The 26118-nt window shown below is 42.5% G+C and overlaps 1 protein-coding gene across 1 annotated transcript in view; it reads right to left on the bottom strand.

Annotated features, from left to right (window-relative positions):
* Positions 1-6947: 6947 nt before the first annotated feature.
* SEC23B (SEC23 homolog B, COPII coat complex component) overlaps positions 6948-26118 on the bottom strand; it is a 33222-nt gene continuing 14051 nt past the window's right edge. The window contains exons 7-20 of the mRNA XM_054985245.1: positions 24945-25089; positions 23846-24004; positions 18388-18503; positions 16539-16662; positions 16053-16133; positions 15262-15351; positions 14750-14856; positions 14427-14580; positions 13001-13078; positions 12566-12727; positions 11724-11810; positions 10819-10974; positions 7911-7976; positions 6948-7355 (exon numbers count right to left, since the gene is read on the bottom strand). Coding sequence (XP_054841220.1) covers positions 7266-7355; positions 7911-7976; positions 10819-10974; positions 11724-11810; positions 12566-12727; positions 13001-13078; positions 14427-14580; positions 14750-14856; positions 15262-15351; positions 16053-16133; positions 16539-16662; positions 18388-18503; positions 23846-24004; positions 24945-25089 — 1615 coding nt within the window. The 3' untranslated portion in view covers positions 6948-7265. The remainder of the gene's footprint in view (positions 7356-7910; positions 7977-10818; positions 10975-11723; positions 11811-12565; positions 12728-13000; positions 13079-14426; positions 14581-14749; positions 14857-15261; positions 15352-16052; positions 16134-16538; positions 16663-18387; positions 18504-23845; positions 24005-24944; positions 25090-26118) is intronic.

Genomic DNA, 26118 nt, shown 5'->3' with positions numbered 1-26118 from the left:
CAAAACTGTAAAGCATCATGAACTTTAACCAGGTTTCAACATAGTAAAAGCATAGAAGACAGAAAAGGAATGACGCTTTCTCCTTCCTTACAGTAACTCAAAACAGAGTGTCTAATGAGATGAGTACGATAAATGGGTCAGCATGAAGACAAACATCTGCAGTCCAAGTCACAGAATCCAGAAAGACTATACAGCAATCCTCAATCTTGTTAAACCTTTTGGAAATTTGAGAACAGGCAAGAGGTGCCATAGAAAAACAGCTCCTATGGAGGGGGCTTCCACAAAATGAAAAGTTTCAATCCAAGCATCCTCCTATGGTGGAGCAGCTGATTCTCAAGAGGTGCTCCCTGCAGAAAAAAAAAGCTGTTCCCTGGGCTCTTCTGAATCACCTCCTATTCCACTGAAATGGAGGAAAACTTGGACTGACTCTTTGGTTGAGAGTACAAACAAGTAGGCGCCAGAAAACACACAGGCAGACACCACACTGGGGACCACTGCTTTACTGTATACAATCAGAACATTTCAAGCAGTCTCCCAACTACAGAGAAATGTCACCCAAGACAAATCAGGTTTTAATAGAACAAGAATTTGAGCCTATCACCATTCTCAGCACGGCAGTTTAGGAAAGTCATGGACTTTTATGAGCTGATGGTTTTTAGAATTTTCCGAGATCTGTTACTGTAGATGTGAACTTTGTACAGCATAGTACAATAAGCTGGATTTGAGAAGGCATCTTGATGCTGACTTTTAGAAGCATTAGAGTTCCTACTCCCAGAACAGTTTATTTTTCTTTGCCACTACTGTTGTCAAAAAATGATTGCACATAATTATACAAGCGAGTTGTATATGGCACAAAATTGGGTTTGTAAACCATTATTACGTCTGCAGAACAGCTTCTGTCCGGTGAATAATACGTGGTGATCTTTTTCAGTCCATCTTCAGAAACGGTTGTGACAGAACACATTTCATTGCCTAAATATAAAAATGAAGTTAAACATTCCAGTTAAGTAAACATTCCAGCCCACAGGAGCTGGATTTAAATACAACTGCAATCATTCTTCCCCATCATCATCATCATCAATCATTTAAAAGAAATATTTACGATACTGTACACCACTGAACAAACAGCAGACCCTTATTAAGCAGATCTGGCAGCATACAAATGCAAGCCTTTTAAAAAGATAATCTTGCATGTGTGAAAACCAATACACATGTACTTCCAAAGTTATAATTCCTTCAGCCATGGACAGAAAATGTACTTTGTACAAAAAGTCATTACATTGGTTACAAAGAGTATATAATTCCAAACAGCAGCATGCAGAAATTCTGTGCAGCTTGAAAGATGTTGGGGAACAAAAAACTTCAGCCTGCTGCTCCCCTCTTCAAAAAACAAAACCCAGACTCTGTGCCTGGCAAAGTTGTGCAACAGTCAGAAAGTTAACAAGTCAAGATTTCCTTATCTCCTTTATAGTAAAAGCTTTCTGTTTCTTTATCAAGACAGAGATCAATACCTTCTGAATTTTGGTCTCTAAGCAACTGTTGCCCAGCAGCTGTACTTGGAAATCAGTTCAAGAAAGCCTATTTCTCAAGGACAGTATCGTCCAAATTATAGATTCTATTAGATCTTTCCACAAGATGTAGTAAAATGAATGACAAGAATGCCCACTGAAAACAGTGGGAGCTCTCTGAAGACCAACTGGATATAATGAGAACCATTATATATAATAATAATAACAACAACAACAACATTCGATTTATGTACTGCCCTTCAGGACAACTTAATGCCCACTCAAAGCGATTTACAAAGTATGCTATTATTACCCCACAACAAAACACCCTGTGAGGTGGGTGGAGCTGAGAGAGCTCCAGAGAGCTGTGACTGGCCCAAGGTCACCCAGCTGGCTTCAAGTGGAGGAGCAGGGAATCAAACCCGGCTCTCCAGATTAGAGTCCCACGCTCTTAACCACTACACCAAACTGGCTATATTGTGATTCAGCCCAACAGAAAGCCAGGTAAGCTTCCCTTGCTCCCCTGTGGCTTCTCTGCCCTTCCAGCTTTTCTTTCTTGCCAAATGGAAAAAGGCTCCGTGCACACTGTCTTACCATTTGAGTCTTGTTAAGCCCTTTAAAAAAAAAAAATCTTGTTTTTACAAGATGAGTTGCCGTGTTACTCTGTCTGTAGCAGCAGAAAAGAGCAGGAGTCCATTAGTCCCTATAAGACTAACAAAATTTGTGGTAGGGTTTGAGCTTTCCTGAGCCACAGCTCACTTCAGCTACTGTGGCTCACGAAAGCTCATATTCTACCACAAATTTTGTTAGTCTTATAGGGACTAATGGACTCTGGTTTTTACAACTTAAGACTAAAGAATGATTTCCAGGGCACCTGAAAAAAAATGAGGCGCTGTACCTGGAACAAGTTCCTCTTCAAGGAAAAAAATTAAAATAATTAAATTGGAATTACAATTAAAATAAATAAAATTAAAAAAATAAGGTGTGGTCTGGGGGCAGCATAGAAAAGAGGCACTCTGCACATGCTCAAGGGCACCGGCGCACGAACGGGCGGCAGGGCCCTGACCGAGCCAGGCGGCGAGGCGCCCGGGGGCCCACCTCTGAGGGCCGCCAACCCACCTGGCGGGGGGCTCCTCGGGGGCAACTGCTCGTCGCTCTTCGCGGGATAGGAACTGAACCAGTAGAGGACGCCTCCGAAGGCGGACCACCCGCCCACCGCGTAGAGCAGGCCGCTCCGCCTGTACCAAGTCACCGCCGCGCTCATCCTGCCCTTCCAGCGACCGCGCTCGGAGCCCTTCAGGCCGCGCTTGGGGCAGACCGCGCAGGCGCAGAAAGAGAAGCCTCCTCCCTTATTGGCTGGCTTCCCCAGCCTCGCGACCAATCGCTGGGCGTCTTCGGCGGCAGGAAAGGGAAGAGGCGAGGCGTAAGCCGCACGGGACATGCGTGATAAGGAGGCGTGGATGGGAGGCGGCGCGTGCTCCGCTCCAGCTTCGCTTTGACTATTATCCGATCGGTTTGTTTTCAAATTTAACGGTCTCGAAACCCGATGGCTTTGTTTATGGGGCGTCCCAGTGACTTACACCAAGTCTCAGCGCAAAAGGCAGACTATGAAGAACGCATTTAAAAAATGAATTTCTCAAGCAACAAAATGAAAAAAATGTAGGCAAAGGATGTATGAAATTATAAATTTCCATTTAAAGGTTACCAAACGCCTGGTTAAGAGATTCTTGGGAAATTTCGGGGGGTCGAGTTTTGAGAAGGGGGAATATGGCAGTTTTGTGTAGTGGTTAAGAACGACGGGACTCTAATCTGGAAAGCCGGGTTTGATTCCCCTCTCCTCCGCTTGAAGCCAACTGGGTGACCTCGGGCCAGTCACAGCTCTCTCAGAGCTCTCTCAGCCTCATCCACCTCACAGGGTGTTTTGTTGTGGGGATAATAGCATATTTTGTAAAGGCTCTGAGTGGGCGTTAAATTGTCCTTAAAAGCGGTATATAAATTGAAGTGAATGTTATGTTATAATGCAACAGAGTCCACCTGACCAAGTAATCATTTTCTTCAGGGAACTATTTCTGTCTCTAGAGATCAGTTTTAATTCCCAGAGATGTCTGAAACCCACCTGGGGGTTGGCAGCCCTACAATAGCATTAACAATAATTGAAACAGACCAATAAAGAGTGGCGGGAATCATAACACCGTAGACAGTGTAGTTAGCGTTGGTTAGACTAGGCTTTGGAAGACCCAACTTCACATCCTCACTTTCCATATAATTTGCTTGGTGGTCTTGGCCATTCCTCCTTTTTCAGTCTATCCTATCTCACAAAGCTGTTGTGAAGATAAAATTGAGGCGAGGAGAACCACATGCGGTGCCTTGAGTTCCAGGGAGAAAGGGCGAGATGTAACACAACAAGCTTCCAGGTGGCCATGAAAGAAGTTTTTGTCAGCTAAAGGAGACTTACGCATCTGTACATAGGTTGTGCCATAGCCAGGGCACCACCACTGCCCTTCCCAATGAATCATAACAACATTCGATTTATATACCGGCCTTCAGGATGACTTAACACCCACTCAGAGTGGTTTATAAAGGATGCCATTACTATCCCCACAACAAAACGTGAGGTGGGTGGGGCTGAGAGCTCCTAGAAGCTGTGACTGACCCAAGGTCACCCAGCTGGCTTCAAGTGGAGGAGTGGGGAATCAAATCCGGTTCTCCAGATTAGAGTCCTGTGCTCTTAACCACACCAAACTGGCTTTTATTAAAAAAATTTTTATGAACACATAACATGCTCAATTGTAAATTTCAAAAGGCAAAAGAGGCCTGTCATACTTGCCACCTGATTGACATCAGGAATAACATTTGTTAAACTTTTTTCTTGAGTGCTGCAGAGGGGACAGGAGATGCTCAGTTGTTCTTCACGCAAGATGTTTTTGATACCAGAGACAAGTAATCCAAATGGCAATAATAACTATTTCTTCCCTTTACCCATATCTCACAACTTTTTAAACACCTTTTTACCTTCAAATAACGTTTTTCACATGCATGTCACAGAGGAATCTAGGACACTCATTTTGTGTGGAGTACGAACCAGACATGTAAGATCTAGCTTTTGCTTGACACAAGATGGACTACTAAATTGCATGTCTGGTAATGACAGACCAAAAAGGTCTGTTAGACACGTGGTTGGCCATTGATGCATTTCTTGCCATGAACTGCCTAAAACTATAATCAAGAATGCTGCTTAAAGATCACTTTCTTACAGTGTGTGTGCGTGCGTGCGCCCATGTGCTGGGGTGGGGTGGGGGAGTAAGTTCCTGACTTTCCCACTAATGATCTTGCAAGTGAATGTGGATTGTAATAAAACATATTTTAGCACAGAAGAGCAGAGAACAGAAAAGCTGCTTCTACCAGGACTTGTTTGGATCACCTTCACAAAAGCTTAAGCATAAAGCAAGCATAAAGCCTACACTGGCAAGAATACACTTTTAGTGTTCTGTGCTAAGAAAATTGATTTCATTTGAAATGTGGTGCTGGAGGAGAGTTTTGCGGATACCACGGATGGCCAAGAAGACAAATAAGTGGGTACTGAATCAAATCAAGCCTGAATTCTTCCTAGAAGTTAAAATGACAAAACTGAGGCTATTGTACTTTGATCACATCATGATAAGACAAGATTCTTTGAAAAAGTCAATAATGCTAGGAAAAGTGGAAGGCAGTAGAAAAAGAGGAAAATGAGATGGCTGGACTCAATAAAAGAATCCATGTCTTCCAGTTTGCAGGATCTGAGCAAGTCTGTTAATGACCGGACATTTGGGAGGTCTTTCATTTATAGGACTGCCATAGGTCGAAGGCAACTTTACGGAACGTAACACACACACATATTTAACATGCTAAGATGTCCCGAAATACAGCCAAGGGGGAACATTTTAGGATTTCCTATGAGCACATTCTCAGTCTTCTCCTTGAACCTACATGAGCTGCCTTATACTGAATCAGACCATTGGTCCATCAAGGCCTGCACTCCCATCCAATACAGTGTACACAGACTGGCAGTGGTTCTCCGGAGTCTGGTGGAGGTCTTTCACATCACCTACTGCGTGAAGATTCTGAGGATTGAATCTGGGGCAAAGCAGAGGCTCTTCCAGTGAGCCACGGCCTTTCTTCCTTGTTGTAATTGAGGCTTCACAATGCTAAGCCAGTAAGCTGCATGGACAGCTGTTTTGTTTTTAATACAGAATATTTTTACACTTTTTCTCCTCCCCCTTTCTTCCTACTAGGCCTGTTTCACTCCCCATGTAGGAAACCCTATAACCTATTCAAACCCTATTCAAAAAGGCTTTTTACTCAAATGGGAGGGCTGTATTGTAGGGATGGGGTCTCAGATGCTTTGCTAATGAGTTAGGGACCACAGACTTCATCACTATTATTGCCTTACATATTATCTGTTGCTTTATATACGTACTCCTATGTACCACCAGTGCTCCATGTTGTCTAATGTTAGTCTTAGAATCTATTATGTCCTGCTTCAGTATTTTTTCTGCTCTGTATTGGATTCTTGCTAATACATTGTTTATGGAAATGTCCTTGATACTGTATTGAAATGTACTTGATACTGATTGTACTAATCTCATACTGTGTAATCCACCTTGAGTGCGAAAAGTGGACTATAAATGACATAAATAAAATAAAATGGACCCCTGTCATGTAACTAAATTGCCTTACGCATACAATGCAGTAGATGTTTTAAGTCACTGACAAACTCTGGTCAAATGGCTGAAAGCAAACTGAACGCAGAGAAGATGATGATGGTAGAAAAGGCGGCGGCTTTGAAGGACATTGTACCCCCCACTTTTGATGGGGTACAGTTGACCCTGGCAGAGTCGGTTCAGAGGCCAGGAGTTATACTGGATCCAAGACTGCTGAGAACCAAGTGAATGCAGCTACAAAAAATGCCTTCTTCTAACTCAGTCTAGCCCAGAAGATGGGCTACTTCAGCACGGCAGATCTGGCCACCTGGATTTGTGCTACAGTAACATCAAGACTAGACTTACTGTCATGTTCTTTACATAGGTCTCTCTTCAGTCAGCTCAGAAGCTTCAGTTGGTACAGAAGGTTGCTGTGATTGAAATAAACTTTTAACTGATTCTCAAGGCAGAGCAATAACATTCCCATTTTCTGAAAAGCAGTCTCCCATCCAGATTAATGTGCATTGCTCTAAACTTTACCGCTTACTGAACAGCTCAGAGAAGCAATATATCTCAGACAATGATTTGGAGACATTGGGATTGCTTCCCATGAACAGTTTACATTTCAGTCGAGTCTGCTTTAATGTACTCATGCTTATAATTTCATTGCATCTATCCAAAGCCAACAATAAAGGCTGGCAACTTGAATGCAGATCACACACGAGTGCACAATCACACTGGTGATATCACTAAACATTAACACTGTTCTTCGATTTATTTTTTTAAGTAGAAGTACAGAAAGACAAATTATTCCACAGGGCATTTTGATATAAATCCTGGTCTTGGAATAATTATATGAAGGGGAAAAAATAGAACTGGCAGAGCACTAACAATGGTTGCGTCAATAAGTTAAGTCTAAAATACAAAATTCCGCTTGCATCTTTGTTATAAGTAATCATTAAAAAACTTGATTTAAACAAAGGGAAGGAATGTTAACAGCTTCATGGCAGAATGTGATTGGTGAAAAGCATGATTCTAGTAGTTCACTGATTTTTTAGACTTCCTTGGCAAGTCAAAATTAGGATGCACTTGACACAGCCAGCTTCTTTAAGTGGTCCATAAATACCTGCAGACTAACATCATCCGTTAGGATTGGGGCACCAGATTCCTGAAATAAGAAATTAACAGTTTAAACACCAAGACCCAAACAGAAAGTGCTTGTACGAAAAGCTAAAACCCTGTTACATGTTAGATGGAGGACTAGAAAATTTAACTCTGCCTTTGGCCAATACTACGATTTTTATTCTAGTCTCTTATCTAACTGTTTCTCAGTGGGCAAACTGCAAACCTCCTGCGTAAAAGAACAAGTGACACATTTTCACCCATATTTCTGTGTCTCTTAAAATTACAAATTAATTCATTAATCTTTCACATGCACAGTGAAAGAATACAATCCTTAATCAAAGAGCCAGTGTGTTGCAGTGGTCAGAGTGTACAATTAGGATATGTGAGAACCAGGTTCAAATCCACACTCTGCCATGGAAGCCCACTAGGTGAACCTGTGCCAGTCACATACTGTCAGACTAATCTGCTTCACAGGTTTGTGATGGTAAAATGGAGGAGAAAAGAACAATGCAAGCTGCTTTGGGAGATGGGAGAACGGCAGGGTATGAATGAAGTTAATTAGTTCATTGACTAATTAATAATATTAGTAATCACTTACTTGTCCCCATGCATAGAGGTTGTTATGAGTCTGAGAAGGGTTCACTTTAGACAAGAGAAACCGTGCCTGTATAAACAAAAATGAAAAAGCACTTTAGAAATACTAGAACAGGCAATGTCAAGTTTATTTTATTTTAGTATATGACATTTTATTTAAAAAGAAAAGATAGAACAAAAAGTGCATAAAGAACTTAAAACAAGCACTATATTTGAAATCAGATTAAACAGAGAGAAATACAATCAGAATATATAACAACACAACTTAATTATATAATACCTCTCCTCCCCTCTCCTTGGTTACTTATACCCAAACTTTGATTTCAACTATTTTAATTACTCATTTCCCTGTGTTTTATCTTTGCACTGAGTTACCTTAATTAATCTTAATTTTTGCCTAAGAACTAGAGTCAAAGCTGTCACCATGTAATGGAGTCTCCCTGTTCTTTTGTAATGTTTAATAGCATGTTTTTTGGATTTACCTCAAACCTGAGCTTAAAAATCTTCTGCATCTCTTCATATATCTTTATCCAATATTTTCACGCTTTCTTACATGTGCACCACATATGATAAAATGTTGCGTCCATGCATTGACATTTCCAACAGATTTGTAAAAACCAACTGTACTGGGAAATCTTATGGGGAAGGTTGAGTAAGAGAGTCAAGGCTTGGTGTGAATTATTATGCAATTCTCTCCCCAAAAAAAGAGGCCTGCCAAACCAGTCTACATTTCACATTTAGCAGGTAGCACAACCCTTGCTGTTGTCACAGCTGGGAAGGGAAGCCATCTGAGTTTGAATATGCCCAACAGATTTTTATTCAGCTACAAATGTGTTGATCTGCTGCTTGTGTAGGAAATTTTAAACGTATTTTTAATGTGTTGCATATAATGTTTTAAATCTGGATTCTATTCCTGCTTGCTAATGCGGGGGCGGGTGGGTTTCTAATATTTGTTGCTGTGAGTTTAAATGCAGGCCTCTGAGGAAAGAAGGAGGGAGGGTGGACAGGTGAATGAAATGTGATCTGATTGGATGGTAGCTGAACCATAGGGGATGGGAGAACTGCAGTTCTTAGAGAACTGAGAGAAAAATGTTCATTCTGAATCAGTCAGAATGAACTGTGTGGAAACTGAGCTGTCTGTGTGAAGCTGTGAGAAATTCTGTCTGTCAGGCAAACTGTGTGTGAGTTGGGTCAGTCTATGTAATATTTGAGAGCTTATTCTGTCTAGGCCAAGCAAGCTGTATGGGAAGGCCTGGATGAATCTATGTCTGTGTGGATGAGATGAGAGTTTAGTCTGTTAGTGAAGACCTGTGTGGAAAATTATTCTATGTGATTGAGTCTGTAAATATACCTTTCAGAAGATATAATTATTTTTGAAACCACCAAGCTTAAGAACTATTCTGAAATGGATATGCTTATCAAAACTCTGCAACTATCACACTTACGCTCTTGTAAATAATTCTATTTTTAAGTAAGGGCAATTCCTTTTTTCCTCACAACTACCCTCACACGCTGATCATTCTGTTGAATTGCCATCTATAAACAAGCCTTTCTATAGTATCAGTTAAGCTGGAAGTCTTAAGGCGAAAGCCTTTGGTGGCAGCAAAACCCTTTTGAGGGAGTCAAGAAGGCAGCAATATACAGGTCACACACACACAAAAGGGAAGGTGTTCTCAAGGTAAAAGCCTGGGTAAAGGTGAGAACACCTGAAGTGCTGATTGAGTGGAAATAAAATGAACGTTGGTCGTGACCAGAGCCCTCCTGAAGGAAGAGCTGGTTTAAAGGTCCCAAGGCAAGAAGTTAATAAAGCATTAAAAACTTAAGTAAACCATTACAACATTGCTGGTCTTTATAGTAATTATGCTGTTTGCCACCCTGCAGTGAAAGACTGAAAAGTTAAGAAACTGAAGCAAATACTGGCAACTATAGCAGCCTCTAACCATGTAGGCAGCCCAAGATGAAGTAGAAGTACAACCTTACAAGAAAAAGCCTCGCTCTCTGGACAGCACTTGGTATATGCATGCAAAACTCGCATCTTTCTATAAATGTACAGCGCAATCTTAAACAGAGTTACTCGAGTCTAAGACCATTGTTTTCAATGGGCTTAGACTGGAGTAATTCTGCTTAGGATTGCACCATTAACTTTAAAGATTGTTGCACACTTAAGAAACCAAATCCTCCTTACTGCCTTCTTCTTATTCCATAACTTCAAACTCCCATTAATTCTCAGCAGAACCTACCATGCTGCACGTGAAATCTTCAATATATCCCAGTGAGAAAGCCAACAGAACACCACTGCCCTAAGAGAATCTCTTGCTGCTATTTAGAGAACTGTAATTAAGGTGGGGAGCCTAAAATTCTAAGACAGACTGACATGAATATGGAAGACTGATATTACATAAAAATGAAGAGAGCTATAATGAAGAGAGACTGGAGTAACTCTGTGTGCCATAGTGGCTCTGATCTAGAAGTGGGAAATATGGGTCAAATCCCTGCTCAGCTAGGAGGCTTAAGGACAAGTCCTACGCAAATCTTTTCCAAGGTGCTTGGAGAAACAGCATGATACAAATAAAAAGGAACTCCTCCAGAACAACTGTCAAATGGCAACCAGTGGGGCAGATCCAGCCCTTCCGCTCAGCAAAGTTTGAAGCCATCCCCCATCTCAAGTGGACCTTCCATTGGAGGAGGAGGAGTTACGAGTTGGATAGCTGAGAGCTACAATGACTAAATGGGACCTCTAAATACCAGGGCTGGGGAGGGGGGCTAGCTTCCATGTCCTGCTAGTAGAGCCTCTGGGGGCCACTGTGTGAGCAGGGTGCTGAACTAGATGACCACTGTTTTGATCTAGCACTGCTGCTCATCTATGCCGACATTTCTTTAGACAAGTTTCCGTGCAAAGAGGTAGCGTTTACCTGACTGCTCCCATGCTCCGTGTTAACGTAACGTGGCATTGGGAACCTTGTCTGCAGGATTTCCTGGGCATCGTCTAAAGGAGCCTGTAGTAAATGCTTGAAGTTTTCGTATTCAGGCATATCTTGATAGCCAGCTTTGCGCCACTGGGCAATAGTCTTATAGAGAGGGATGGGGAAAAAATCAATCAATACTCAGCACATTTTTAATACATGAATAGTTAGTAGTAGAACCTCAGGTGGCTTAAAAAGATGAGACATGGGCCATTTAACAAACAGGAGACTGGGGGAAGCCAGATGCCCCTAGCAAGTATCCCTGGGGAGGAACCTTTCAGAGGTTCAGAGCACAAAGCCTCAAGCTTTCAGTTCTTGAATACCTTCAAACACCTGAAATTCACCATGTATTTCTCCCTTTCCATGTGAACTTCAATACATAAAAGGGCCACTCCTTAAAACACCTTGGAGTATGCATGGAGTGGAGCTTTCCTGAAACTGGACAGGAGAGTAAAGAATATCTGTATCACCTACAAATATAAGAGACAATGTAATCAGGAGTACTGCTGACCCAGACGTGGGAATTGGAATGTGGGGATGTTCATCTATACTCAAATATTAAAGCTTAGCCAATTCATCTGGACCAGAGATCTGTGGCTCTCCTCACAGATCTTTCCTGTGCTAAATGCCTTTTCTCCCAGCTCATAAGCTTCCAAAATTTGGACGACAACAATCTTCAGAGCATGGGGACAGACCCCGATAGGCATGTGTATCATTATTAAGTTCTTTCCCCTTCCAGCTCTTATAATTAGGAGCCGAGAGATTAAAATACATAACTATGCCAGGCAAGGTTTTTCAAAGGGCTCCACGCACATTCACACAACACAGGCAGAATTCAGCTATTTGCACATTACCTCGCCAAGGTAAATGACAATCTGGAAGAAGGTATCCATCAGCAGTATCCTGTCAGCAAGAATGCTGCTGCTGTCCAAGAGTACAGGCTGGGGAAGGCAGAAGTGGAAGCATTAACCCCTCGTACAGCAGACTGCCTTATCAAGCAAATGGGTATGGGGCAGAGCAGCTCTCCTTAGAAACAATCACAAAACTATGTGGGAAATTACGTTGTTAATCATAATCCCCCTCCAAAAAAACCCACTGAGGCCCTACCCGAAGGTAAATAATGATCCAAATAATGATCCAAAATGTTTTTTAAATGCTGCCTTGAACTGTCATATATTCATAGCAGTTTTGGAATGCTGGATGTTCCTCTCAAGCAAAAACCTCCCCAAATGTCACATGTCTAGAAGAGTGGTATATAAGCGCAGTTATTATTATTATTCATCATGCGTCTATGTATATGGAGGGGGGAGGAGAGGTAGGTCCCTTCCAACCCTATGATTCTGATTCTATGATTCTATAGAAAGTTACAGAAAAAAATCAGAATCTGAGCCAGCAAACGCCCCCCGACTCCCCCCATATTAAACAAACTATTTGCTAAATGTCTACATCTTAGATTTTTATATTATTGAAACAATTGAAGGTACAACCCCCTTCCCTTCAATCAAATTTCAAGAAATCATTGTTTGGCAAAGTTTGGCTGAGGTGCAGATTTGGGGAGGGTGCATGCATCGCAGTACCACTGACTACGAATCTAACATTTTCTAGAACCTGAGTTGCCTACTCTCTTTCCCAGCACCCTTCCGAGGGACAATACCCACGTTTCCAAAAATGCGTCTTTGAAAGAGGAGGGCCTCACCTCAGGCGGTCCATGGAATGAATAGGAATAGAGTATTGGCTGGATCATGATGAGGGACTGGGTCAGGTCCTGCCTGGCAAAGTGGTGGCGATAAAAGGAAGATTCGTCTGGGCTGTTATTGAACACTTGAAGGAACGGAGACCGTCGCAGATGGAACATGAACTACACAGAAAGCAGAACAAACAGCAGAGCGGTCTCACTATAAACCCCAGTCACTGACACCCTAATCAAAACGATTGTGCCCGCCACACCTTTCCCCCTCCTCTTCCTGTGTGGGCATTTCTCTTGGTGACAAATGCACAATTCAAGGAGAAAGGCATACAACAAACGACAACACAGAAAGCTGCACTGTGGCAAGCGTCCGTCTGAGAGTCACAGAAGCGGCTCCGTTGCTGCACAAACTCTCCAAAAGCTGCTGAAAAACCATCACCTTACCTGAGGGTACAGAGAGAACGAATCAGACAGTCGGAATGAATTGGGGTCATCTTTGTTGTACTGTCCAAACTTCTGACACTGTTGAAGCAATGTGTAAATCTCAGTAATTCCTTAAGTTTTTATATAATACGAACAACAAGGAAGATAATTAAATCACCTGCAGCAGAAGTTAAAATGTATATTCATTGCAGAAGAGAAGAGACTTTGTCAGATAAACTGGATATATGTAATACAGGATGTGGTTTCAAAATTACCAAGGGGAAAATTGCTTCCAAGATCTCCGGAATGTTTTTCACAATCAGTTGCATTACATTTAGGGTTTATTTATTTATTTCAAATTTGTATTCCACCCTCCCCGCAAGCAGGCTCAGGGCGGATAACAACATATTAAAAATACAATTAAAAGACAATTAAAAATTCATGTTCATTAAAAACAACATATTTATTTATTTCAAATTTGTATTTGGGATGCATCATGATTTTCTAGACAAGCTTTACAAACCTGTCAGGCATTTGTCAAGAACAGAATGCTCAGTTCAAGTATCAGACCACAGCACTGTTGTGAAAACCTAGTGTGCTGTCTGAAATGACAACCTAGTTTGCAATCAGAATTAGCAACCATGGTTTGACCTGGTTTTGTCAACTATGGACTGCCATGGTGTCTCAATTAACAAGCCGTATTACGGCTGTGACTCCTCTCTCATAGGAGCCCTCTAAACCACCAAATCATGATTTGTTGTCATAAAGGAAGAGAAGCAAATGATTCAACATAAGCCCTAACTCCTGAACGTGAACATAGTGGCCCCTCTCTTTCAGGAACCAGTCAATTCCATTTTGCAAGACATTCACTTTGCCGAAGATGGGTGGTTGTGTTAGTCTGTCTGTAGCAGTTGAAAAGAGCAAGAGTCCAGTAGCACCTCTAAGACTAACAAAATCTGTGGTATCTGAAGAAGAGAGCTGTGGCTCACAAAAGCTCATACCCTACCACAAATTTTGTTAGACTTAGAGGTGCTACTGGATTCTTGCTCTTTTCTACTCACTTTGCAGTTTAAGATGTTACGTTTTTGCACTGACAGCCTGTAAAGATAGGACTGTCTTCCCTTACACACTTGAAAAATCATGCATTGGGATGAATACAAACACAGACTTATGTAACTTAATTAGATCTTAATGCTTTGTTAAAGTTTTCTATCTAAAATGTTCAGATTTAGCCCACTGAGACGAACTGGGCTGTTCAAATTTTGTACTGAATTTCACTCAGATTAAATAAGAAAACCCCAAATTGAAAGCTTACATTCTTAAGCAAGTTCAGATAGGTTCTACAGATTTAGAATACACCGGGACGGGTAGACAACTGGTTGATCTATCAGCTTAAAGGTTTGCTTGAGCCAGTAACAATGCTAGCCTACAGAGCAATTATACTCACGAGTCTGATGAGCTGCCTGTCCAGCCATCGCAGAACATCTGGCCCCTCCTCTGATTCAGCTCTGTAGACACCTAGTCGGGCCATCAAGACTGCAGCCGCTTCCTGGTCAAAGGCAGCTTCTATGTGCTGCAGTTGACTCTGTGCATCTGCCCAGCTAATGGGGATGGAGGAAGAATTAGTATAAACTAGTATTTGGGGAGGTGAAAAGCTACTTAAAGAGGCACACAAAAGCTTCTGCCCATGCCTGCACTCACACCATGGAAGAGCAAGGCAGTAGTTACAGCACAAGTGTAAAGCCCACAGTTTTCACAGGTTGTTCTCACTTTCTAGCCACTGTAGTCACCCGAATACGCCTCTGTGTGCTGGAATGCTGATAGTGTGTGACAAACTGAACAGCGCCTCTGCCGCCCTGAGGAATTGGAGCATTGTGCTGAAAAGATAGGTAGAAGGTTGCTTTAAGACAGAGATTACATCTCAAAAGTCAGGGTGAAATTGTCATGCAAAGTTACATAAGAAAAAGTAAAAACAGTGTGTTACACTGGAGGTTAAGAGTCAACAAACAGACTTCTTGGAACAACTAAAAAAGACAAATACTATTGTGCAGAGCCAGAATAATCAAAACTAGATGGAATTGGGTTAGCATAAATATGTTATCAGAAACAGTAAGACCAGCAGGGAAGGGAGTACATGCTAAAGAACATAATGATGCATCTAAGAAGAGTAAAGTTTGCATTTTCTACTTGTAAAAAGTAGCTATAATCTTTTGATAAGTGATGTGCATGGCTACGTAGCATGTATAACAAACTTTACAGGCATAGAAAGGAGGCACACTCACCTGATTTACTACTTCAAAATAAATGGCAAGAGTCGTAGTAGGATCAAGGCTACAAATTTTCCATTGGGACGTTCCACCAATTCCAATTTCCTATGACAGAGTCCAAAGGCATCCAAGTTTTATTCCAAAAGCTTAACTAGTTAAGCCCATTGCATTACAGCTGCAGGATATGGTCCACATCTCAGCTTTTGTTTGTGCAAATTCATATGCCAGTGAAAGATTGAAAAGTTAAGAAACTGAAGCAAATACTGGCAACTATAGCAGCCTCTAACCAGGTAGGCAGCCCAAGATGAAGTAGAAGTACAACCTTACAAGAAAAAACCTCGCTCTCTGGACAGCACTTGGTATATGCATGCAAAACTCGCATCTTTCTATAAAAGTACAGCGCAATCTTAAACAGAGTTGTTTTCAATGGGCTTAGACTGGAGTAATTCCTCTTAGGATTGCACCATTAACTTTAAAGATTGTTGCACACTTAAGAAACCAAATCCTCCTTCTGCCTTCTTATTCCATAACGTCAAACTCCCATTAATTCTCAGTAGAACCTACCATGCTGCACGTGAAAACAATGGCATGCCAAGAATACAGGCCTTGTACCTAGGATTCCTTACTTTATTGGTGAACTTGCACATGATCTCCCAAAGGAGAATGAACAGTTAAACTCTGAGGCTCACCAGGCTTCTTCATTTACGACCGCATTTTGTGTTCCTGTCCTACTGGTGGAATGTTCTAATACATAAATCTCAACTTGCTGTACTTACAAACAAACAAACAAAACAAAACTCCCTTACATTTTCTGAAACGCATGGCCCTTTGGCATTCAGGGATACACATGGTCCAATCGCTCCAGCAATCTTCAGTTCTCTAGAGGTCTAACACAAAGAAAAGTTTCCATCAGTCAAAAAAGCAAAAAGCTGTATTGTACTGGAGCCCTTCATGTTCTTAGCAGTCACCCCAATGACAGACAGGCAGAAACCTTCCAATTCCAGACACTACTCATTTCAGGACTGTGAGCTCCAAAGATTAGATCCAGTCTGCGTAAAATTGAGATTTAATGAACAAAGTGTAAAGCTCTCTCGAAACAGAGTACTTCCAAGAATTACTTCTTGGGTGAAAAAGGAAGGGATCTTGATTTAATAGCAAACACTCTGATGTTGGCAGTTACAAACAGTAGGATATATATTAATTCTCTTCAGGAAAAGAGGATACAGTGGTAGGTAGTTCTGTACCTGACACTGTATCCCTCTTTGAAAACGGCAGGTACCAGTCAGACTCACCTTCACTTCTACAGTGGCTCCAAAAGCCATTCTGAATTCCCCACTGAGATCTTTGCTAAATACTCGCTGGAATGTCTGCTTGAAGAGAGAGGTGTTGAAGGAGTCCCCCATCACCATGTGACCTCTGAGAAAAGGAAGTATCACAGTGAAGGAGAGTAAGTTACAAAATGCAAGGGATGTGTGTTTCGGGGGATACGGACACATTTGATCACTAGCTGGGTTTTTTTCCCCCAATAGGATCCTTCCAATTTTTTGCTGCTGCTTCCCAGAAGACCAATGGTGCCATCTGACATCAGTGCTATTTTAAATGGGCATACCAGCTCAGATTTCCACATAGAATGCTTACAGATATGGCCTTCAGATCACAGCCTTTTACTTTCTCCCATCCACCTTTTTGTTATTTAACATCCAGCCAAAGAGTTCTGGAGGATTTGAAAGCTATGTTTTGTTCTTTTGGTGCTATGCAACTATCGGTTTTGGATTTTGCTTTGGACTGATGCTGCTACCTGAAAGATCTTTCTCATTCCCCTCTCACTGGAAGCTTTACAGAGACTGAAAAATCTCTTCGTTAAGCAATGAGCCAGCTCCACAGAAGAGAAGAACAGTCTGTGAAGGCATTTCTCATTTAAACAAAGGACAGGAACATTAATGGATGGGCATGATGCCTGTCATTTTGACCAGGGGTAGGGGAGAGAGAGACAAAGGAGATGCACACCAATACATTGCAAGATATACGGAACACAGTCCCTTCGCAGTGAAGGTCAGGTCTCCCCGATAGCAAGTGGAAGGCTGCTTTTCAAGCAGTCCTTGCCTACCCTGGTAACACCTCACTTTCTCTCATACAACTCCTTCCTAAGAGAAGAGGTTAAGGGACAGCAGAATGCTGGGAGCTGGACCTGCTCCAACCTCTTGGGAGAGGAAAGTGCGGCTTCCAATGGCCTTGCCAACTCTAGCCTGTTTTCCGTGTTCTGTAGGAACTAACAGATACCACAGAGAACCAAGCTTTAACTGCCCAAACTTATGCAGGCTGACTAGGAAGCAAATCCTACCCAATCCAATGGGGGCTTCTTCCCCAGGAAGCACGTATTAGAGTGTGGCCTTTCTTACATTAGCAGAGCAATCCTAAGCAGAGTTACACCCTTCTAAGTTTATCAAAGTTCGATTGTTTAACTCTGTTTAGGATTGCATAGTATAGCAGCAATTTTCAACCCACAGGCCAGGACCCTCAGATGTATGGCAAGCACTTATTGAAGCCTCCTATTCTATTTTCTGCACTGCTGATTGGAAGTACTGCTAGTGTGCATGTGTAAAGAACATGAGCATCCTCTTTGCATGTACACAGAAGAGCAAGAGGAGAATGAGGCTAAATAACACAGCAGCGGAATAGATTTTTCCATGGCTCTGATCCTGGGACTGCCCCTCACAATGATAAACCACCTGGTGCTCAGCTAGAGTTCCCTGTCCCCACAGTTCTGGTCTTCAGACCATGGAAGTCAGAATTCATGCTCTCCCTCTTCCCATCATGTGATTGTGAGGAGTTTACAGATCATTGGGTCCTATGCTGCTGCCTGGGGGTTCAGAGTGGGTCCTGGGTCTGGAGAGGCCAAAGACCAATACGTTAGAGCATGACAAAGAGAAGAGACCTATATACCCAATATTATGACTGTTAAGTAAAGATTTCACTCTCCCTCCCATATATGCACTGAAAACCTACCCTTCCTAGTTATGGGAAGAAACAGGCTGGTGGTGGACACAGCTTAAATGTTGCATGCTAGGCAGTCCACTAATCCCTCCTCCATCAAGAAAATCACAGAGGGACAAACTATTCTGTTAATGACAAAGAACATACCCAGTTAGATTTGCACAACATTTCATCTCCAGAAGGCCTGTCTGATCAAGAGCACAGGCATAAATATCGATGCAGTGTCCATTGGCAGCTGTCCGGTTAGCCAACGCCTCATAATGCTGTAGAAACACAGGAAGAAGCCATAATGTTGACAAGTCTAAAGACTGTCCACCCAAGAGCTTCCTTGTACTTAGTAAATGAGCTATGCTGTTACAGAATATCCACAACATTCCAGTTTTTCAGGATTAATGTGCTTGATCGGGTACAGGCAGAGTGCACAATGAGTGCCTGTAAGAATATTGCCACGGGAAGGGGCAGGTGGTAGGAGGTGTGTCAGGAATTGGTCAGGTAAAATGCTCAGAATTGGGAATCCAGGCTGGAAAAGGTCCCAGGGAGCCCAGTGGCCCATTGGCCACTGGGTTCCCTGGGACCTGTCCTGCCTCCCTGGGAAGGAGGCAGGACAGGCACTAACACATGTACGTGACAGGGGAAGGTAAAAGCCAAGGAGCAAAGACAACAGGCAGCTGAGGCCAGTAAGAAAAATGCAATGGGAGAATAAATGTCACTCAGGGCCAAAGTAAATGTGACGGTGTCTTTGTGGCCGCCATGGGGATGCCTTCGCCATTTTTAGGTGTTTTAAAAATGCCGTGTCTGATTCTGACTGGGGTTGCAGCACCACTGCTGAGGTGCTCGATCCCCCTGCAGTGCCTTAGCAAGTGCCACAGAGCCCCTGCGCACAGCTGTTTCGGCAGCTGAAAAGGGACACTGTGCTGCAGGCCCAAGGTGGCATCCCCATAGTGGCCACAAAATGCCTTCACATTTAGCTTAGCCCTTAGCATAGAAAAGTTATTTGGTGTTTGTAGAAAAGTGTGCTGAGCAAACCAGGTGGCACAAGACTGGGAAACTAAATGAGAAAAGGACCAAGAGACACAAAAGTAGACCGCAGGCTAAAAATTAGTGACCTGAGGAAATGATCAGTGAAGGACTGAGAGTCTTAAGGAAAAGAGGGATGACAGAGGAGACTGGGGGCAAAGACAAAGAGAAGCTGATGAAAAGATCTTGCCCAGGGTCTAGAGACAGGAAGGGCTATTAGCATCAAGGAGAGGACAGACTTTGGAGGCTGGAAGACTGTAGGCGAATGAGGCCAAAGCAGGTTGGGGATTAGCAAAGGCAAAGACATGAATTTCAAATACAGGTTTGAACTAACCAGCCGGATAATGTCATGTCTGTGTACAGCCATGCCATGATTGTTTGGTTGTCATGTCACTGATGCCACTGTATATTGAATGTTTAATATGTTGAATGCTAACCTGAGGTATTCTCTCCTTAGCCACGTTCTTTCCATATTATGTCATTTCTCCAGGCCTTCTAACTAGAGGGGGCCTCTCATGTTAGCTCACAGAACTATGCATCTCCAAGCTGGAGATGACCTTGGAGACTCCAGATGCCTGCTACTTTGCCCAGATGCTGGGAACCTATTATTGTGTACTCACCGTTTAGCCGTAACTAAAAAGGGTTCTCACAGGACCTGTGTAGAGTTGCGCGCCAAAACCATAACAGTTGGTTGTTGTGGATTTTCCGGGCTGTATAGCCGTGGTCTTGGCATTGTAGTTCCTGACATTTCGCCAGCAGCTGTGACTGGCATCTTCAGAGGTGTAGCACCAAAAGACAGAGATCTCTCAGTGTCACAGTGTCCCAGTGTCCCTCAGTGTCACACTGTGTCTCAGTGTCCCTCAGTGTCACACTGTGACACTGAGAGATCTCTGTCTTTTGGTGCTACACCTCTGTAGATGCCAGCCACAGCTGCTGGCAAAATGTCAGGAACTACAATGCCAAGACCACGGCTATACAGCCCGGAAAATCCACAACAACCATCATTCTCCGGCCATGAAAGCCTGCGACAATATAGCCTAACAGTTGTTTGAGAGCGGGAAAATCAAGTATAACAATGCTTATCTGCTTTGCCTTGTCACTTCTACCAAGCTCTGTGATGGAGTTCAGACCTGAACTGTAAAGATCCTAATAAAGCTTTTCTACTGGAATCAATGTGTGTTCACTGCAGAGGGGCTGAGGGATCTGCCTGCCAGGAACTGACAGATAATTTCCTGTATATCTCTGGATTTAAATACCACATTTAGAAAAGTCTTTCAGTACAGAAGGAGCCATGCCATAAGATGCATAACTGTGTAGACCCATTTCAGTGGGTGTTGATCTTATAACAAAAATTTAAACTTCAAGAGTCTGTCATATGCTGCTATTTTTTATATTTTTGTATGATGCTTTTAAATGTTTTATATGGAATGTTTTAAATGTTCTTAATGCTGTTGTCTGCCCTGAGCCTGCTCGCAGGGAGGGCGGAATACAAATACGATAAAATAAATTAATTAAAATAAAATAAATAAATGTATGTGGAAATGATATGGGTGTGGCAAATGTTGGGTTTAATTTTTAAGCAAAGCTTCCACATCTCATGTGAATAGGGAAAAACATCTATTTCTTTAATATGAAAATTCTGAGTAAGCTACCAAGTAAAAAGAGAACTAGAATGCTGCTCTTCTGTTAACCACGGTTAACAATTTGGGAACAAGTCTTGGAAATGTAAGTGTCCTCCTCCCAAGCTATGGTTAAAGAGTTCACCAGCAACAGTGCTAACTGGGGGTTAAGGTTAACCAGGGTTCTTCTTAAACTGACTTCCAATTGTCAGGGAGGGAATACGTGTTATTGAGATTGACTTGATTTTTTTAAAGCAGCTGTTAATAAGATGTTAATAAGATGCAAGTATTGTGTGTGCACTAGCTCTTTTCAATCATTGGCGTTCAACATGCCGACTCCTTTCTTATACTACTCATAAATCCACCTTCAACCCATCTAGCTGCCCTCTAAAGGCTAAGCATGACATATTTCCAAAACAGCATCTTTCAGCTAGTTTTCACCCTGGTGTGTTTCATCCTTTCTAGTAGAAACAGCCAGATGATTTATTAAACCATGAACTAAAGCCCCCATGACATAGCTTAGGAGCTTATGACTTTGCCCAGCCAGACGACCCATGTCTGCCTAGTGCACAGACACTTATTTCCTTTACAGAAATCAGATTAAGTTGGACTCATCTCCTCTGGTTTCTCAATGCAGACACCCCGGCGGCAGACTAGGTCCATCACTGAATCCCTATAAAGTGTGTGTGTGCAACGGGGGGGGGGGGGGTTTGACAAGAAGCACAGTCAAACCTTTAGAGCCGAGCCCCACTTGGCCATACTTTGCCTCCTGAAACTGCTTTTTCTAAAAGAACTGTGATTCTCAAAAACTTATCAAAAAAAGTCCAGTAGCACCTTTAAGACTAACCAACTTTATTGTAGCGTAAGCTTTCAAGAATCACAGTTCTCTTTGTCAGATGCATGGAGGGCAAGAAGAAACTGATTTTGCTACTACAGACTAACACGGCTAACTCCTCTGCATCAAAAACTTATGCCTCAATAAAGTTGGTTAGTCTTAAAGGTGCTACTGGACTCTTTACTATTTTGCTTTTTCTTAGCCATTTTTCTTTGAGCCAGACTCATCTGCACTTGAAGCCCTGCTGGGAGAAAGATGATTCTTTAAAGAATCAGCTTCTGGAAGAAGCCTGGGAAGAGAAAAAACTTTCAGCTCCCTCCAGCTAGCTGTCTATGCTGCACTTAAATTCCCCTTCCCCCATCCACGCTTTATAGGGCACGGGCAGGAACCAGAAAGGGTCATGCCACTGTCACATCCACAGAGCAACACTGCAAATGACACTATAAGGGATGATCACCCATTGCCTGCTCCACAGGCCTGAATTCTGCCCCTTCTCCATCATTTTCATGCCTTCCCTCAATGCATCTTTCACAGGCATAAAGAGAGTAAGACTGGTTGGCTGCAAGGGCTTCCAGAAAGAGGAACTCTGAGGCCAGAAAGCAAGGGGGCAAAAGTCAGTGATGCGGGGTGAAAATTTTTTCCATTGTTACATTCTTTCATCCCACATATGTAAATATAGTCTATTTAGCTATTGTTGTCAGGGCTATTGTGCTACAAATCCATGTTAGATGGGCTAAATGTGGGCTTTGAAGCATAAGACAGTGCATGTACATGATCCTGGCTTGCGCACGGCGTATTTGCTGTCTTTTTCTAATGTTATTTATATTTTGCTGACATTATTTAAATTTGTCATTTAAATTTGAATCAGGAAATTTTCCCAGAAAACCTGCATCACCGGTGGCAGCAACAGCAACCTGGTCAGCAGCTGCCCAAATGCCTTAATATACACTTTACAGCTGCCCTTTCCCTCTCTCTGTAGTCAAGTATTTAGAACATTTATAAATGTGCCTTTCCCCTGATAAAGGGTCTATGGCTCAGTGATAAGAGCATTTGGTTGGCATGCAGAAGGTCCCAGGTTCAATCCCCGGCATCTCCAATTAAAAGGATCAGGTAGTAGGCGACTTGGAAGACCTCTGCCTGAGACCCTGGAGAGCCACTGCCGGTCTGAGTAGACAAGACTGAATTTGATGGACCAAAGATGTGATTCAGTGTAAGGCAGCTTCATATGTTCATGGCAGGACCCAAGGCAGACAAGAACCAGAGAATTACAAATGCAATGAACGTCAAATATATTAAAAGCATATGAAAATAACAGAAACAGCATGGCAACCAGAAAGCACTGCCTTTTTGCCCACCCTCAAGTGGCTCCCAGGGCTCTAGCCAGGGGGGCAGGAATCCTCACGACCGGTTCAGGGAGGTCTTTCCACAAATACAGGATAGCAATCAAAAAAGCTTAAGTCGAAAAAGCTGCACAGAGAACCTCAGGCAGAGAGGTCCAAGACATGAAACCCCACACGGAGGAGTGAAGGCACCACATGAGAACAAGCAGTAACAGAAAAAAAGGAGGTACTGAGTATCAGAGGTCAGAAAAGGAATATGCCTGTAATACAAAATAGCACAATGACATATTTATACATTTATAAAAAGATATATACAATGAGGAATTGACAAGCAACAACAAAATTACTGCCATAGAACATGTACAATGAAGAAGTGACAAGCTACAAAGGACATACAACAAAGACAGGATGCCGGCTACATTCCTGTTTCAATGTGTAAATCTTCATCAGTCATAAGCAAAGACTAATAGACGGTATGTGATATGTTGTAACTTCAAAAAACAAATGTCCCCACACCAATCTTCATCAGTCATGAACGACCTTACACTTGTAGGAAGCCAGAGACCCAAAAAACAATTCATACTACATGGTTTCAAGGACAACCATGTAGCTCATATCCAAAAGGGACGTGCACACAATATTTACAAGTTGCCTCGTGTGCGTGTATGTTCATGTGCAAGTTTGATTTGCTACTCTACACTGGCTTGGAACCAGAGAATGCTTAGCTGACTATGCAAGAAAAACTCCTTACCTTCACCCAGAAAGACTGCATGTGCATGCCAGAGAGTCCCTACCTTCATCGCCTTCTTCATAAACCGTGCGTTGTCTTTCTCTATGTCATGCCATGAACGGATGGGAGTTTTCAGCTCATCTCCTACCACCATGCCTGGCCCTTGAGTTGGTGGACCTCCTGTGAACAACATTATTCTGGCCCCAGTATTTGGAAATGTTCCCTGGTGTGGGGGAGAAGAGGGTGGGGAAGTGGATAAAGTCCTGATAAGCATTAGGGGCAGATGAACATCAACATCTGTGGACAATCTCTATCCCCTTATTTTGGCACTTTATTAGGAAAGGAGGAGCCAGCATAACCTGGCCGGTAGAGTACACGCACACAAACAACACACAAAGTGCATCTCTTGAATGAGGAGAAGTAAGAATTGTTGTCTGCTTAACAATTGCCCACCAACCCTAGTCTCTAATGGTGAAGAACGTGTGATAAGCAGAATTTCAATGTATAATTCATGATTACTTTAAAATTAGCACATCTCATCTCCCCAACAATTAACGTTTAGGGGATTCTGCACAATATTTATTCATGCAAAACAAGATAGGCTTTATGATATGCAGGACTGATCAAAATATACCTCTTTCAGATACTGAGCACATTTGCCAAAGTATTATTTAATTCCCATTGCAATTTAAAATTGGCTGCATTCAGACATCATGACAAAGAGAGGTTTGTCCATGACAGGCATGAATACAGTTTGTTGTCATGCTCACACACTTCCTTCTCTCTTCCTCGATGCATAGCCTGTGACTGAAGGCTTCTAGGTATGAGAAGCCTTGGACTGAACTTCAATTTATCATACTCAAATGTAGGTGTCTGGGTGAACTGGAGCTGCTGACCCCACCCCTCCACTCATTAGGTCTTTAAACAGGGACTGATGTTCAGTTTGTGTGTGTGTGTATGTGTGTATGTGGGGAACAGGGGACCTGCATTCAAATGCTACAGCAAATTGGCATTTGATTCAGGGCTTCCCAGAAGAGGAAGCCTTCAATAGAACCCTTCATGCAAGAGGAGAAGGGAGGTGACTGTACAAGAATCACAAAACACTATGTTTATGTCTGTCTGTGGTGATGTCTGAACGTGGCCATTATCAGTAACAAAAATACCTCCAACAGCCCAACAGCGATTGACAAAGCTACTCCAGTGGATCGCAGGGGCCTCTTTCCCTGAGTGACTGGCCAGGGATCCCTTTGCAGTTCCCCTAGGAGATCGGTCAAGTTCATGTCAATCTTGTGAACAGGCTGAAGAAATCTACAGGAATTCAAAAGAAAAGTATGCAATTTAGCCTTTTACATTTTAAAGAATCAACTTAATGCATAAAATTCTCAGGTTGCTTACATCGCTGTCTATGTAAATAAATACACAGATAATGGACAATGTCACTGCTCAAAAGTTTTCAAGTCTGTATGTAGGTAAAATGCGGTCAAGACGCTAATAATAACATTGATAATAATAACATTCAATTTATATACTGTCCTTCAGGACAACTTAACACCCACTCAGAGCGGTTTACAAAGTAAGTTATTATTATCCCCACAACAACAAACACACTGTGAGGTGGGTGGGGCTGAGAGATCTTCGAGAGGCTGTGACTGACCCAAGGTCACCCAGCTGGCTTCAAGTGGAGGAATGGGGAATCAAACCCGGTTCTCCAGATTAGAGTCCCACGCTCTTAAACACTACACCAAACTGGCTCTCTCTAAGGAGAGACCCTACAGGATTTTTAAAGCAAGAGACAATCAGAGGTGGTTTCCCATTACCTGCCTCTATGTAGTTACCCTAGAGTTCCTTGGTGGTCTCCCAGCCAAGTATTAAGCAGGGCTGACCCAGCTTAGCTTCCAAGATCTGATGAGATTGGGCTAGCACGGGCCACATTAAGTAGAAGTAAAACCAAAGCAACTTCAACAATGCGAAACACAAAAAGCACATGTCACCCAAATACACTTTGCACATTGGCTGAGGAAGGTTTTAGCCTATGGCTCATACCATAATCAGTTAGTTAATGGAAGACCCCAAGAGAATTCTATTATTTTAGTATGTACCATGTTTGGTGTAGTGGTTAAAAGCGCAGGACTCTAATCTGGAGAGCTGGATTTGATTCCCCACTCCTCCACTTGAAGCCAGCTGGGTGACCTTGGGCTACTCACAGTTCTCTGGAGCTCTCTCAGCCCCACCCACCTCATAGGGTGTTTTGTTGTGGGGATAATGATAACATACTTTGTAAACCGCTCTGAGTGGGCATTAAGTTGTCCTGAAGGGCGGTATATAAATCGAATGTTG

The sequence above is a fragment of the Eublepharis macularius genome, chromosome 7 (assembly GCF_028583425.1).
Source record: "Eublepharis macularius isolate TG4126 chromosome 7, MPM_Emac_v1.0, whole genome shotgun sequence".
Classification (NCBI taxonomy): domain Eukaryota; kingdom Metazoa; phylum Chordata; class Lepidosauria; order Squamata; family Eublepharidae; genus Eublepharis; species Eublepharis macularius.
The sequence above is the reverse complement of the archived record's forward strand: the minus strand, read 5'-3'. Positions and strand labels throughout refer to the sequence as shown.